This window comes from Mustela nigripes, chromosome 2, assembly GCF_022355385.1.
Source record: "Mustela nigripes isolate SB6536 chromosome 2, MUSNIG.SB6536, whole genome shotgun sequence".
Lineage (NCBI taxonomy): Eukaryota > Metazoa > Chordata > Mammalia > Carnivora > Mustelidae > Mustela > Mustela nigripes.
The window spans coordinates 66,784,229-66,796,887 of record NC_081558.1 but is presented as its reverse complement, the minus strand read 5'-3'; the positions used below and the strand labels follow the sequence as shown (position 1 = coordinate 66,796,887).

Genomic DNA, 12,659 nt, shown 5'->3' with positions numbered 1-12,659 from the left:
GCCTCTGTGCTTTCTCTCTCTCTCTTTCTCTCAAATAATAGATAAAATATTTTAAAAGATAAAAAGAAGAGCTATACCTATCTATACCTACCTAAGCCTGTATGTACGTCAGTGTATATCAATACCTATGTCTGTATTATTTGTATAGACTAACCCTGTAACAGTGTCAGCATCAGAGATAAGGGTGGGGGAAGGGAGAGGCACCTTCTGCTGTGCTTGATAGTTCTTAGTCTCTTAGCTTTTTAGCAAAGAGTACCTGCTCACTTATGTAAGTAAGACCAAAAGGAGCTTGCTGTTAGGCACATGTTTCTGAGTCCTCCCTTCAAGGAGGCATGAGAGGGTAATGCTGCCTGGCAGTTTCAAAGCACAAAGTCGTAGCACTTGTAGCACAATTACTCACTCAACAACTATTTTCTGAGTGCCTCATTTGGACCAGGCATTTGTCCAGGCTCTGGGGACATCAAGGGTGAAGGAGAAACAGCCCCTGTGATCCCAGCTCAGGGTACAAGCAGCCCCCAGGGAAGGGGAGAGTGGGTTTGGTTTTTTTTTTTTAAGATTATTTATTTATGTATTTATTTGACAGAGATCACAAGCAGGCAGAGGCAGGGCCGGGGTGTGGGGGGAGTGAAGCAGGCTCCCGGCTGAGCAGAGAGCCTGATGCGGGGCTCGATCCCAGGACCCTGGGATCATGATCTAAGCCCCAAACAGACTTTAACCCACTGAGCCACCCAAGTGCCCCAGGAGAGTGGTTTTTAACCTGGTATTCTCCCAGGCTGCCAAAGTTCTGCATGGTTTGGGAAAGCTGACTGTGACTCCTTGTCCTCAGAGAAGCCATGTGGAGACCCACCCTCGTTCCCACACACCATCCTGCAGGGCCGCACGGGCCTGGAGATGGGGGATGAGCTGCTGTACGTGTGCGCCCCAGGCCACGTGACGGGCCACCGCGAAACTGCCTTCACCCTGCTGTGTAACAGCTGTGGGGAGTGGTACGGCTTGGTGCAGGCCTGCGGAAAAGGTAAGCTGCCCACCAACCCTGGGAGCACAGCCACCCCATTTGTGCTCCTCCCTTTCAAAGATGCATTCACATCTTTCCCCTGAGTTCCGGGAGCTGACAGCATCTCCACTCTGACTTATCTAGAAAGTTAACTTGGAAATCTGATCGAGATGCTGTGCCAGGAGATAATGCTTGTGGTGAAAATGACCCCAGATTGGTACACCACGCCGGGAAGGCTGTCATGAATGCAGGCTTGCAGGCCGGCTTCCCTGAGGGGCGAATCTTGTGACTGGACATAACCCTATGGGGACTTTGTGGGCTTTGCTATAGCTTGTGACAAGAGCTTCTGGCTCTTTGGGGCATGCAGCTTGGAAACCAGGGCAGGTCCACTTGGAAGTCCTGCTCCCTTGCCCTGGAGCAGTCCTGCGGGGGTTGTGGGGGAGGAGGGGAAGGCAGGGAGAATGCTCTAAGACAGGTGTGGCCTGGGCCCACTGACAAGAGCCGCCGGTTGCTGCCCTGCAGTCTTGCTGTGTTCCCTGGCCTATAACCCATGGCAGTCATGAGAGCTGACATATTTAGTTGAGACTGAACAGAATGTTGGTGGGCCTCGACAGAGACCTGATCTAGTTCCCCTAGATGGCCTCACTTCACTATTGTGGTATACCTGGGGGTCACAGGCTTCTGTATCCCACTTCCACCCAGCCCTTTGGGGGTTCTCCCAGGAGCAGAAATTACTGTCCCCAGCCATGGGCTGACCTGGCCTCCCTACTCCTGACCTGATGGCTTCATGCCAGGCTCTGAATTGTTCCCTGACCTCACAAGGCTCCTCTTACCCCAAGACTCCTGCAGGGACTACTTCCTGGGTACCAAGCGGAGGCTGGCTCCATGGAGGGGAACGACTCCAACATCACAATGTGAATGAATTTATTGGAAATCTGTGCCTAGAGTGTCCTGCAGATCCCATGGGACCTTGATGAGACTAGGGTGCTGAACTTGTCTTCGAGATTCATCCACGCTGTTGACTAAGCTGTGGTCTGTTGTCGTCACTAATGTTTACTAAGTGTGAAGACAGCACCATTTACTTTTCCAATGTGTTGGTGGACCTTTGGCTTATTTTCATTTGGTAGCCACCACAAGCCATACCACTGTGATTGTGCTCACCCAGGTCATTTAGTTCACATGTGAACTTATTTTTGTGGGTTCCGGGGCATGAAATTGTGGCTCATGGGGTAGGTGTGTCTTCAGTGTTAGTGGATGCTGCCAGAGAGTTTTCCAGAGTATTCCGACCACTTTACTCTCTTGCCTGAGAGTTCCCATTGTTCAGCATCCTTACCAGCCTTCGGGTCTTGGGAGACTTTCACCTGTTTACCCATCTGGTGACTAGCCTGGGATGACTTAGTTGTGATATTCATTTGTCTGGTTGAGCACTTACTACATTTTTTTTTTTTTTAAGATTGTATTTATTTATTTATTTATTTGTCAGAGAGAGAGAGAGAGAGAGGATGAGAGAGCGCACACAAGCAGGCAGAGGCGGAGAGGAGGCTCCCTGCCAAGCAAGGAGCCCCATGTGGGACTCGATCCCAGGATTCTGGGATCATGACCCGGAGCCAAAGGCAGCAGCTTAACTGACTGAGCCACCCACGCATCCCTCTTACTACATTTTAAAGAGGCACTAGCATTTCCTCTGTAAAAGTCTATTCAAGTTTCTTGCTCATTTTTCTAATTGATTTGAATTATTTATATAATGTAGGATTTCTTTTTTATATAAAACCTTCATAATGTGTTGCAAACATTTTCTCTCATTTTGTGGCTTTCTCCTCTCGGAGGATCTTTTTTTTTTTTTTTTTTAAAGATTTTACTTATTTATTTATTTGACAGACAGAGATTACAAGTAGGCAGAGAGGCAGGCAGAGAAAGAGAGGAGGAGGAAGCAGGCTCCCTGCTGAGCAGAGAGCCTGATGCGGAGCTCGATCCCAGGACTCTGGGACCATGACCTGAGCCGAAGGCAGGGGCTTTAACCCACTGAGCCACCCAGGCAGCCCCTCTTGGAGGATCTTTTAATGAACAGGTTTTTATCTCTTAATTGTTTATTTCAACTTCTTGAACTGTAGAGCATTAAAAATTATTTTCTAGTATTGGCAGACAACTACTTTAGCAAAATACAGTAAAAATCAATTAATATAAAGCTAAAATAGGGATGTCTGGGTGGCTCAGTTGGTTAAGCATCTGCCTTGGGCTAAAGTCATGATCTCAGGATCCTGGGGATGGAGTCCCACATAGGGCTCCTGGCTCAGCAGGGAGTCTGCTTCTCCCTCCCTCTCTGCCCTTCCCCCTTCTCATGCTTGCAAGCTCTCTTTCTGCCAAGTAAATAAAATCTTAAAAAAATATATGAACCTAAAATAAAGATATTCCAAACATACATACTATTTTTTGTTGAATTAAATAGACATAAAATTCCCCTGCCAAATGGTTATGAAAGCTTCTAAAAACATCCTCTCAGTGTATCTATGTGCCTCGTTGCAGACTAGCAAGCGAAGTCACAGTCTGGGACAAGCACTCGAAGCACTGTTTGAGCAATCTTCTGCCTCTTTCCTCATCATCATCACCCTGCTGTTGTTTAGCGGCAGGTAGAGGAGCTCCTTGCTAATACTGATCATTCACCTGCAGGAGAAAATCACACATAAGACCCAACCTTGCTGTTTGTGAGTGTGTCACCTCCAAGCAGGCCCTTAGCCACCCCAAGATTGCTAACGAGCTGCCTTTACTTCTGGTGAGGCTCGGGTGTGGTCATCTCAGGAGCCACACCCACCAGCCACATGGGCTGTTTACAGGCCCCAGCCAAATGAGACCTAAATGCAGGTTTTGTGTGTCTGCAGTGGTGTTTGTTTTCTCCCTGCCAGACAGAGCGGTTGGAACTTTCAGCTGGCGGGCAGGAATTCTGGTTTCTGTACTTGGCTGAGTGTACAGACTGTTCCAATTTTCGTTGCCCTGTAGATTTAGCATTTCAACTAGCTGTGTCATTATAAGGGGTGTGTGTGTGTGTGTGTGTGTGTGTGTGTGTGTGTGTGTGTGTTATAAGACTATCTTCACCAGGGATTTCACTCCATCTTGCACAGTGGGTTAAGAGACTGGCCTTAACCCACTGAGCCACCCAGTCACCCTGAACATCTACTTTTTTGATGAGGGAACTGCTTCAAATTGGTCAAAAGTCATTTCAGGAGAGTGGGGCACACAACGGTCTGCAGTTGGACCAGGCAGGTTTGGATAACATCAGCTCTTCCCTAGAGGGGCTGAATGGCCACTCACTCCACATCCCTTCCTGCAGCGTAGCCCAGGTGCTGTGTGTGCAGACTGGAGCAAAGCTGTCCTGTCACTAAAAGCAACTCCACAAACCAGGTGCCTCCAAGGAGACAGAAGCAGTGGATGATGCAGTGGAAGGGAGAGCCAGAAAGCAAGGTGAAATTTTTAAAGGAAGTGTGCAGAAGTGCTCCATGATGTGACAGGCAGCAGACATCAAGTAAATGAAAGATACAAACGTGTGCTGTGGCTTCGTAGCATGAGAAGGTTCTGGCAGTCCCGTATTCTCATTGTGAATGCGGGGAGTGGACTGCTCCTGGGCCACACTGTTGCGAGTGCAGGAATGAACGAGGATGAGAAGAGGGTGGGGGGGCAGACAATTCATTCTTGAATCTCTGGGGCTCATGAAGAGCACTAGGCAGAAACATAGGTTAGAGCTGGAAGAGGGTCAGGGGACCAAAGAGATCGTGGGGGTTTGTATTTGTTTGCTGGCTTTGTAATCAAAGTAACCTCTGTTACTTTGAGGTGGGAGAGACTGCAGTTAATGTGAATGACAGTGGAAGGGCTTAGGAGAGAGGGGGAAACCCAACTACTTTCTTGACTTCCCTGAGCCTTAATTTGCTCATATGAAAGCATGGATACCAGTTTTCACATAGGTTCCCCCATAGAGCTCTTGCAGGTGCCTCACTTAGAACAGGACCTGAAAGATCAAAGGGCCCAAGGAGGGTTGCTCTTTTCCTTCCACCTTCGTGCTGATCCAGGAGAGCATTCCGGCTCCCTCACTTAAGGGCTCTAAGGGGCTCTGTGCATGACTCTGACTCCTTCCTCACTTCCTTGTGGGTATTGACTCTAGCCCCTATTACCACAAGTAACCAAAGGCATCCTCTGACTTAGAACTGTCTTGTCTGTTCCTCAAGTGGGAAGTTAGGCTCGCCCAGCAGAGTGTCTCAGGTCCCGAAGGCCAGAAACTGGGGCCATAGCTGTGTCACTCGTCCAGGGGTGCTTGTCCCTTCTGTACTGGGATCTGGCTAGTCACCCTCCTTCCTTTAGGCCCTCAGGACTTGAAACTTGCCCCTACTCTTCCCCCAGAATATTTCCTTTTATTTCCTTGTGAGCTGCTGGTGCCCACTCCAAACCCTCTGGTAGAGGTTGCCTGTAGATGCTGTCTTAGGAGCTGCTCTGCTGAGGTCCTGGTTGAGTCCCTGTCCTTTATTTCCCCTCTCGACCTTTCCAGCCCCAGAGAGCTTCCAGGCATGAGTATCTTGGACATCAAGACTTAAAAGAACTTGGGGGCTCTGATGAGTTTGGTTTGGAGATTCTGGAGGCTTAGGAGGTTCAGATACTATGAAGACTATTCCATTCAAAGTTGGCATTGTATAGACATTTGAAGACTGACTGGACATCTTGGGTCAGATTCTCTAAAAGCAAAGTCTGTTCAGATGCATGTGGTTTACTGGGGGAGGGAAGCAAGATAGGCGAGGAGAGGAGAGGATGTGACCTCAGAGGCATTCTCCCTTGGCTCAATCTCATGAACTGTGCCACAGGGTTGGTCCCACTTGGAAGCAAGGAGGCCATCTCCACCATCTCCATTGGTTGCCAAGGCTAGGTGGCATGGTGTGTGCGTGGCACCCCAGCGAGGCTCCCATTCCCCCAAAGGCAGCCCTCTCCAGAGAAGGGGAACAACAGTGAACTGTTAAGGGCCAATACTCACAGTGGCTGGGGGATGGGTGCACTGGCCTGGGAAAGGGGTCGCAAGTGGGCCGTCAATAGCAGCCACCACAGTGGAGAGCATAGTTGCTTATTAAACCATCAATCCCGGTTTTTTGTTTGTTGTTTGTTCTTTAATCCATTAGTAAGGTGGGGACTGGCTGAATGAGCTTTCTGAAATTTAAAATTCGTAATGATGAGCATGAATGAACCCATGGGGGCACATATACATGGGTTAGTGGCAGGGAAGGGGGTATTGAGGGGGTGCGGGAGGATGCCTTGCTCACATGCTGCCTAGGTTGTGTGTTCATTGCAATTAAGATCCAGCCTCAAGTGGTGGTAGTGAGGTCTCTCATCTAAGCATGGTGACTTTGTCCTTGACCATTAACTTCAGTAGGTGAGGACTTATTTGATAGCCACTTTTTTCCTCTGTGTGTTGGTATCTCTCTAGCTTTGGTCTCTGCCCCTTTAGCTCTCCATCCTCCTGTCTGAATCCACACATCTTCTTGGTTTCTGCTCCAAGCTCTCAATATCTAACTATAATTGGTTGTTGCCCTAATTACAGAAACATCCTGATGCTTTGTTCACTCCATGTGTATGCAGTAGACTTCCACACTAGGTTTGTTTTCTTTTGAACTTATTATGCCAAGTCTCATGTCCACCTTCAAGACTTTGTTTTCTCTCTGGTCACCTGTACCCTAAAAACAGTCTCAACCTCCCAGCCCTCCAAGAGGATAGACACCCCTGACCATGTGACCCCAGTGATGGTGCCCATGCATTCTCACCTGGGGCTTTCCCAAGGAGCCTCTGGTTCCCTGGCATACTCACTGTCCTGGCTTCACGCTGCCCTCAACACCTCTGTTCTCTCCTGACTTTGGTGCTCAGTGGTCCTGTGGCCTCTGCCCCAGTTCCAGGTGAGGCTGTTTATGCCGTCTGTGTGGCTGGCCTGGGAGAGAGCAGCTGCTGCAATGTAGCATAGGGCAGATGGCCCAGGAAGTGAAAGACTCATAGACTCTTCCCCTGTGATTTGCCCCTTGTTTCTCCTTTAAAACTTGCCCTAACAAAGGGCATCTGCCAAGTGTTAACACAGGCTCAGAAAAGCCTTTAAGACTTTCCAGCCCAAGCTCCATGGGTTCTGTTTACACTTTCTCGTCTATAATATCAGGAGCGTGAGAGACACCCAGTTTGACCTCACCCTGCCAGCCCCACCACCTCTAAGTCCAATAGACAGTGTCCCTTTTTCTCTTTCCTAGCTTGACACAGCTGTGGAAACGAGTTAGGAACAGAGAAAGAGCTGTTGTAAAAACCAGACACTTGCTCCATGCCATCTCTGTCCTGAGAGTGACTTTGTTGTTTTGGTTCCTTTTTTTTTTTTTTTTTTTAGATTTTATTTATTTAAGAGAGAATAAGCAGGGGGAGCGGCAGGCAGAGGGAGAAGCAGGCTCCCTGCAGAGCAGAAAGCCCAATATGGGGCTTGGTCCTAGGACCCCAGGATCATGACCTGAGCTGAAGGTGGATGCTTAACTGACTGAGCCACCCAGATGTCCCATATTTTTGTTCCTTTTTTTCAACAACTTGATAGGGAAGATCAATTTGCATATAATAAACTGTGCCTTTGCAACTACAAAAATCTGAGTTGTCACAGGTTCAAACAACCATGAAACTACCACCACAACCAAAATAGAGAACATTTCAGTGACAGGTATCTTACACATTTTACCTCATTTAATCTGTGCAAATCAGAGGGCAAGAACTGGCAAGATCCAATTTACGGATGGGGAAACTGAGGTACAGAAAAGTTCAGTGACTTACCTGTGTCACACAGCCAGAAAGCAGCAGAACCAGGGTATAAAAGCAGGCATGTCTCGTTCTAGCCTCTGTCTCATCTCTGTGGTTTCCTCCAGGGGCCTGTGACACTCAAAGAGAGAAAAGCCACAGGGCAGGGCAAGATCCCACAAACTAGTTGTTCCTTTCGTATGTTCTCACCTCTAAAGCCTTCCTTTTGTTTTCTTAAATTAACTTCAATTTCTGTTTGCCTTCATTTTTTGGATTTAACTTCCTTCATAGAAAAAAGCATGAGACTACAACTGAATTTAGAATTTCCTTGTCAATATTGCCATATTTGTTCAGAGGTTCATTGAGCCAGTAGTAGTTATTTCTGGCTTGTCTGGTTGTATTTTTCAGAATTACTATTTTTAAAGACTATGTAGCCAAGACCAGATTAAAAAGAAGGTATGTGTGGGCTTCTGGAAATGCAAGAGCATGACATCCTGGGAGAGAGCCTCAGGGCTCTCAGCTGTGACCTTGTGTCCTTCAGCCCGGCACACCTGGATGGACCCAGGCAGAACACAATCAAACTTGCTTTTATTCCCGAGTTCTCTCCATCTGTGGTCTTCTGTTTCCATAAAATAACAGTGAAATAGAAGTACCCAGAGGATAACCTGGTTTTTCCCATGGAGTTTGCATCTTCTGGATTTCTCGGTCTAATCAGAAGGTCCCGTGTTGTGTTATCACAGGTTTCAGGGAACATGTGGGAGAGGGGAGGGGGCAAGAAGGAGGGCTGGATGATTACGGGGAGTGTAGACACAGCTGAGGCAGGCTGAGAGAACTAGCACTTCAGCAGGTACAGAGCTGAGCTTTTCCCGCTTGCACACACACGCACATGCACACATGTGTCCATACACACATGCACACATACACATGAACTCATGCTATCACACTGATTGTAAGGATCCAGTCAAGGGAGCCCCCCCTCCCCCGCCCATACAGCCACAGTGTGCTGACCTTTCCCAAACCCTTGGCTCTAACTCTGTATGAGGCCAGTGTTTCCTGCAAAACAAGGGGTGGCAAGAGAACATGGCTCACAGACTCCCCACATTCTAGGTGATTTTGACTGCATGACATATTTAATGAAGTTCTTGGCTTGGTTATACAGGAAAAGGGACTTAGCAGACATTCCAGTACTGGAACTCAGAGCTCCCTTACTCTTCTTTGCTATGGTCACAAATCAAATAATGCCCAGCTTGATGGACTTCCAGACCGAATCAAGCTTTATCAAAATGGTCTCTACCAGTCACTCATTTGTCTCTTCTCTCACTCGTCTGTTTGCTCAACAAACATTTCTGGAGTGTCTGCTGTGTGCCAAGCACCATGCTGTGTGCAGGGTATGCAAAGGGTAGAGTTCCTGTTCTCAGTGCTCCCGGGCTGAGAGGAGCTGGGCGTCTTGGCCTTGAGCTGGAGAGCTGCACCCAGTGCACAGAAGGGTGCCACTCCCATCATTCCCGTGCATAACATGTGAGTCCCAGATGAGATCATTTGAGGGTTAAGTCTCACAATCAAGGTCTACACTGGAGTTATCCTGTCCATGTAAGGATAAGAAGTGCCTCCAAAGTATCCTTAGCCAATCCTCATTCATAAATAACTTGCATTTTATGAATCAGAGCCCATTTCTCATATGTATCATTGTAGTTAATATGCCACTAATTTTGCCAATAGTCATTTCAGATATTTGGGGCACTATTGAGCATATCAGTGGCTTTGCGCAAGGTACAGATAATAGAAGTACTCGTAGCAAGCACAGCCAGAGGTGAGTTTCCCGATGAGAATGCTAACTTCCCATTCTCTGGACTGTGAATTCTTTTTTGGGGGGTGAGGACTGTGAATTCTTAATTGGAATTTTTAGCAGCAGCTGGCTTACAGCTTGATGTAAGTGACACATGCATAACATCAAACAATATTTTCTTGAAATATTTCAAAGTATAACCATCCTAGGAAGAAGGGATACTTACTGTTTTACGATTGAGGGGCAGCTTAACAATGTGTAATATTATTGAATTATATAAAACACTCCGAGCATCACCTTCCAGTCATTGTCTTCCTAAGAATATCCAGACTTCCAAGACCATGAACTCTGTTTTCCCTGTTTAAATTTTATTTCAGTAGAATCATAAAGGCTATACTCTTGGGTATGACTTCCTCTGTCCAACATCATGTGTGTGAGATACACCCATGCTGTTCCGTGAAACTGAAGTTCATTCTTCTTCCTTGCTGTGGAATATTCCATTCTACTGTTGATGAATATTTTTGTTGTTTCAAGTTTGGGGCTATTATAAGGACATTCTTGTGCAGGTCTTTTGGTGTCTGTGTGGCATGTGTTCCTCTTAACCATACAGGAGTTAAATTGCAGAGTCAAAGGGTATGGATATGTTCAACTTTCGTGGATAATGCCTAACTAGTTGTCAAAATGGTTTTACCAAGTTATGCTCCCAGCAACAGAGTATGAGGGCCCCAGGAGCCCTATATCCTCACCAATAGTTGGTATTGTCAGTCTTCTTGACTTTAAGCATTCCAATATATAGGTATAATAACACTTAATTTTAATTTCCCCTATTATTAATGCATTGAGCACCTTATCAGTATGTTTATTGGCTATTGAATATCTCATTTATGAAGTGTCTGTTCATTTCTCTCACTCATTTTTCTTTCCTCTTTTTTTTAAAGATTTATTTATTTATTTGACACAGAGAGACAGCAAGAAAGGGAACACAAGCAGAGGGAATGGGAGAGGGAGAAGCAGGCTTTCCAACAAGCAGGGAGCCCAATGTGGGGCTCAATCCCAGGACCCTGGGATCATGATGTGAGCGGAAGGCAGACGCTTAATGACTGAGCCACCCAGGTGCCCCTCTCACTCATTTTTGTACTGGATTGTCCATTTATTTCATATTGATTTGTCAGAGATCTTTATAGGAGTCTAGATACTAGAAATTTTCATATCTTCTGCTAGGTAAGTTGCATTTTCACTTTCTCCATAGTATCTTTGATGAAAAGAATTTTAACATAGTCTAATTATTAATCCAGTCCTTTAAAAAATTGTGATGAAAAATACAGAACACAAAGTTTACCACCTTGGCCACTTTTAAGTATACAGTTCAGTAGCATTAAGTATATCCATGTTGTTGTGAAACAGATCTCCAGAGCATTTTCCTCTCACAAAACTGAAACTCTGTACCCATTAAATCACAACCATCTGCCCTCAGCCCATGACAACAACCCTTCTCCCTTCTGTTTCTGGGTATTTTACTACTCTAGATACCTCATGTAAGTGGAATCGGACAGTATTTTTCTTTTTGTGACAGGCTTATTTCATTTAGCACAATATCCTCAAGGTTCATCTGTGATGCAGGCTGTGATCATAATCTTTTCCAAATCAGTTTTTATATATTTTAAAAATCAGGTTAAGGAAAATTCTTTATATTCCCAATTCCTAAGGGTTTTTACCTTGTTGACAGCAAGTAGGGGCAGGAGAGGGATGAAAGGAAGCTGAGGGAGAGAGAGAGAGAACCTTAAGCAAGCTCCGCGCCCAGTGGGGAGCCCAACATGGGACTCAGTCTCACAACCCTAAGATCATGACCTGAGCCAAAATCAAGAGTCAGACGCTTAAGCAACTGAGCACCCAGGTGCCCCTGAAACTCCTTTTTTCAAATAAACCAATCATGAGTTCCTGGGATAAACCTAGCTTGGTGTAATAGATTATCTTTTTAATATAATGCTTAATTATTCAGTCTATCAATACTAATATAGTACTGGTTTCAATTTGTCAATATTTTATTTATGGCTTTTGCATCTATTTTAGTGAGAATGGTCTGCAAAACTACTTTCTTAGCATGTACTCGCCAGGTTTTGTTACCAAGATTACACCAGCTGTATAAAATAAGTTGGAAAGTATTTCTTCTTTTTCTGTTCTCTGGAAGAGTTTATGAAACATTGGAATTATAGTCCTATATATTTGATAGAATTCATTGGCAAAGCCACCTGTGCCTAGTTTTCTGTGTGTAGTGAAATTCTATTTCATTAATAATTAATGGCATATAAGATTTTTCTATCTCTTCTTGTGGCACTTTTGAAGAGCTTCTTCTAGGATGTTGTCTATTTCATCAGAATATTTGGTGGGGGTGGGGGGCACCTGACTGGTTCGGTCAGAGGAACATGCAGACTCTTAATCTCGGGGTCATGAGTTCAAACACCATGTTGGGTGTAGAGATTACTAAAAAATAAATAAATAAATAAATAAATAAACTTAAAAAAAAGAATTTGGGGTGCATAAATTTACCATAATCTTGTTACTATCTTTTTTGACAACATCTGAAAGATCTGTGGTGATGCTTCTTTCTATTCCTGATGTTTTCATTTGTGTTCTAAGTGTTTCTGAAATCATCTTGCTAGGGACTTATTAATGTTTTGATCTATCAATCAGTAGTTCTTTTCCAAGAACAAATTTTGGCTACATTGATTATTGTATGTTTGGTTTTTATTTTATTAATTTCTGATCTTTTTATCTCCTTCTTTACTTTTTTAAAAAATTAGGCTCTACACTGGGTGTGGAGTCTAACACAGGGCTTGAACTCACACCCCATATTTACCTGCTTCATTGTTCTTTCTTTCCTACATCTTGGGACTTTCAGCAAAGAAATTTTCACAGAGCAAGAATTCTAAGTTGGCAGTTCTTTTCTTTTAACACTTTTTTGTTTTAAAGCTTTATTTGTTTGAGAGAGAGAGCACAGGCATGAGCAGGAGGGACAGAGGAAGAGGGAGAGAGATTGCCAAGCAGACTCTGTGCTGAGCGCAGAGCCCCATGCAGGACTCGATCTCAAGACCCTGAGAT

At 45.3% G+C, this 12,659-nt stretch overlaps 1 protein-coding gene across 2 annotated transcripts in view; it reads left to right on the top strand.

Annotated features, from left to right (window-relative positions):
- The window catches only part of SUSD5 (sushi domain containing 5), a 53,168-nt gene that overhangs the window by 29,227 nt on the left and 11,282 nt on the right, over window positions 1-12,659 (top strand). The window contains exon 4 of one of the 2 annotated variants that reach the window (XM_059387949.1): window positions 827-1,015. The exons of the other annotated variant lie outside the window; for it this stretch is intronic. Coding sequence (XP_059243932.1) covers window positions 827-1,015 — 189 coding nt within the window. The remainder of the gene's footprint in view (window positions 1-826; window positions 1,016-12,659) is intronic. 2 annotated transcript variants of the gene reach the window in all.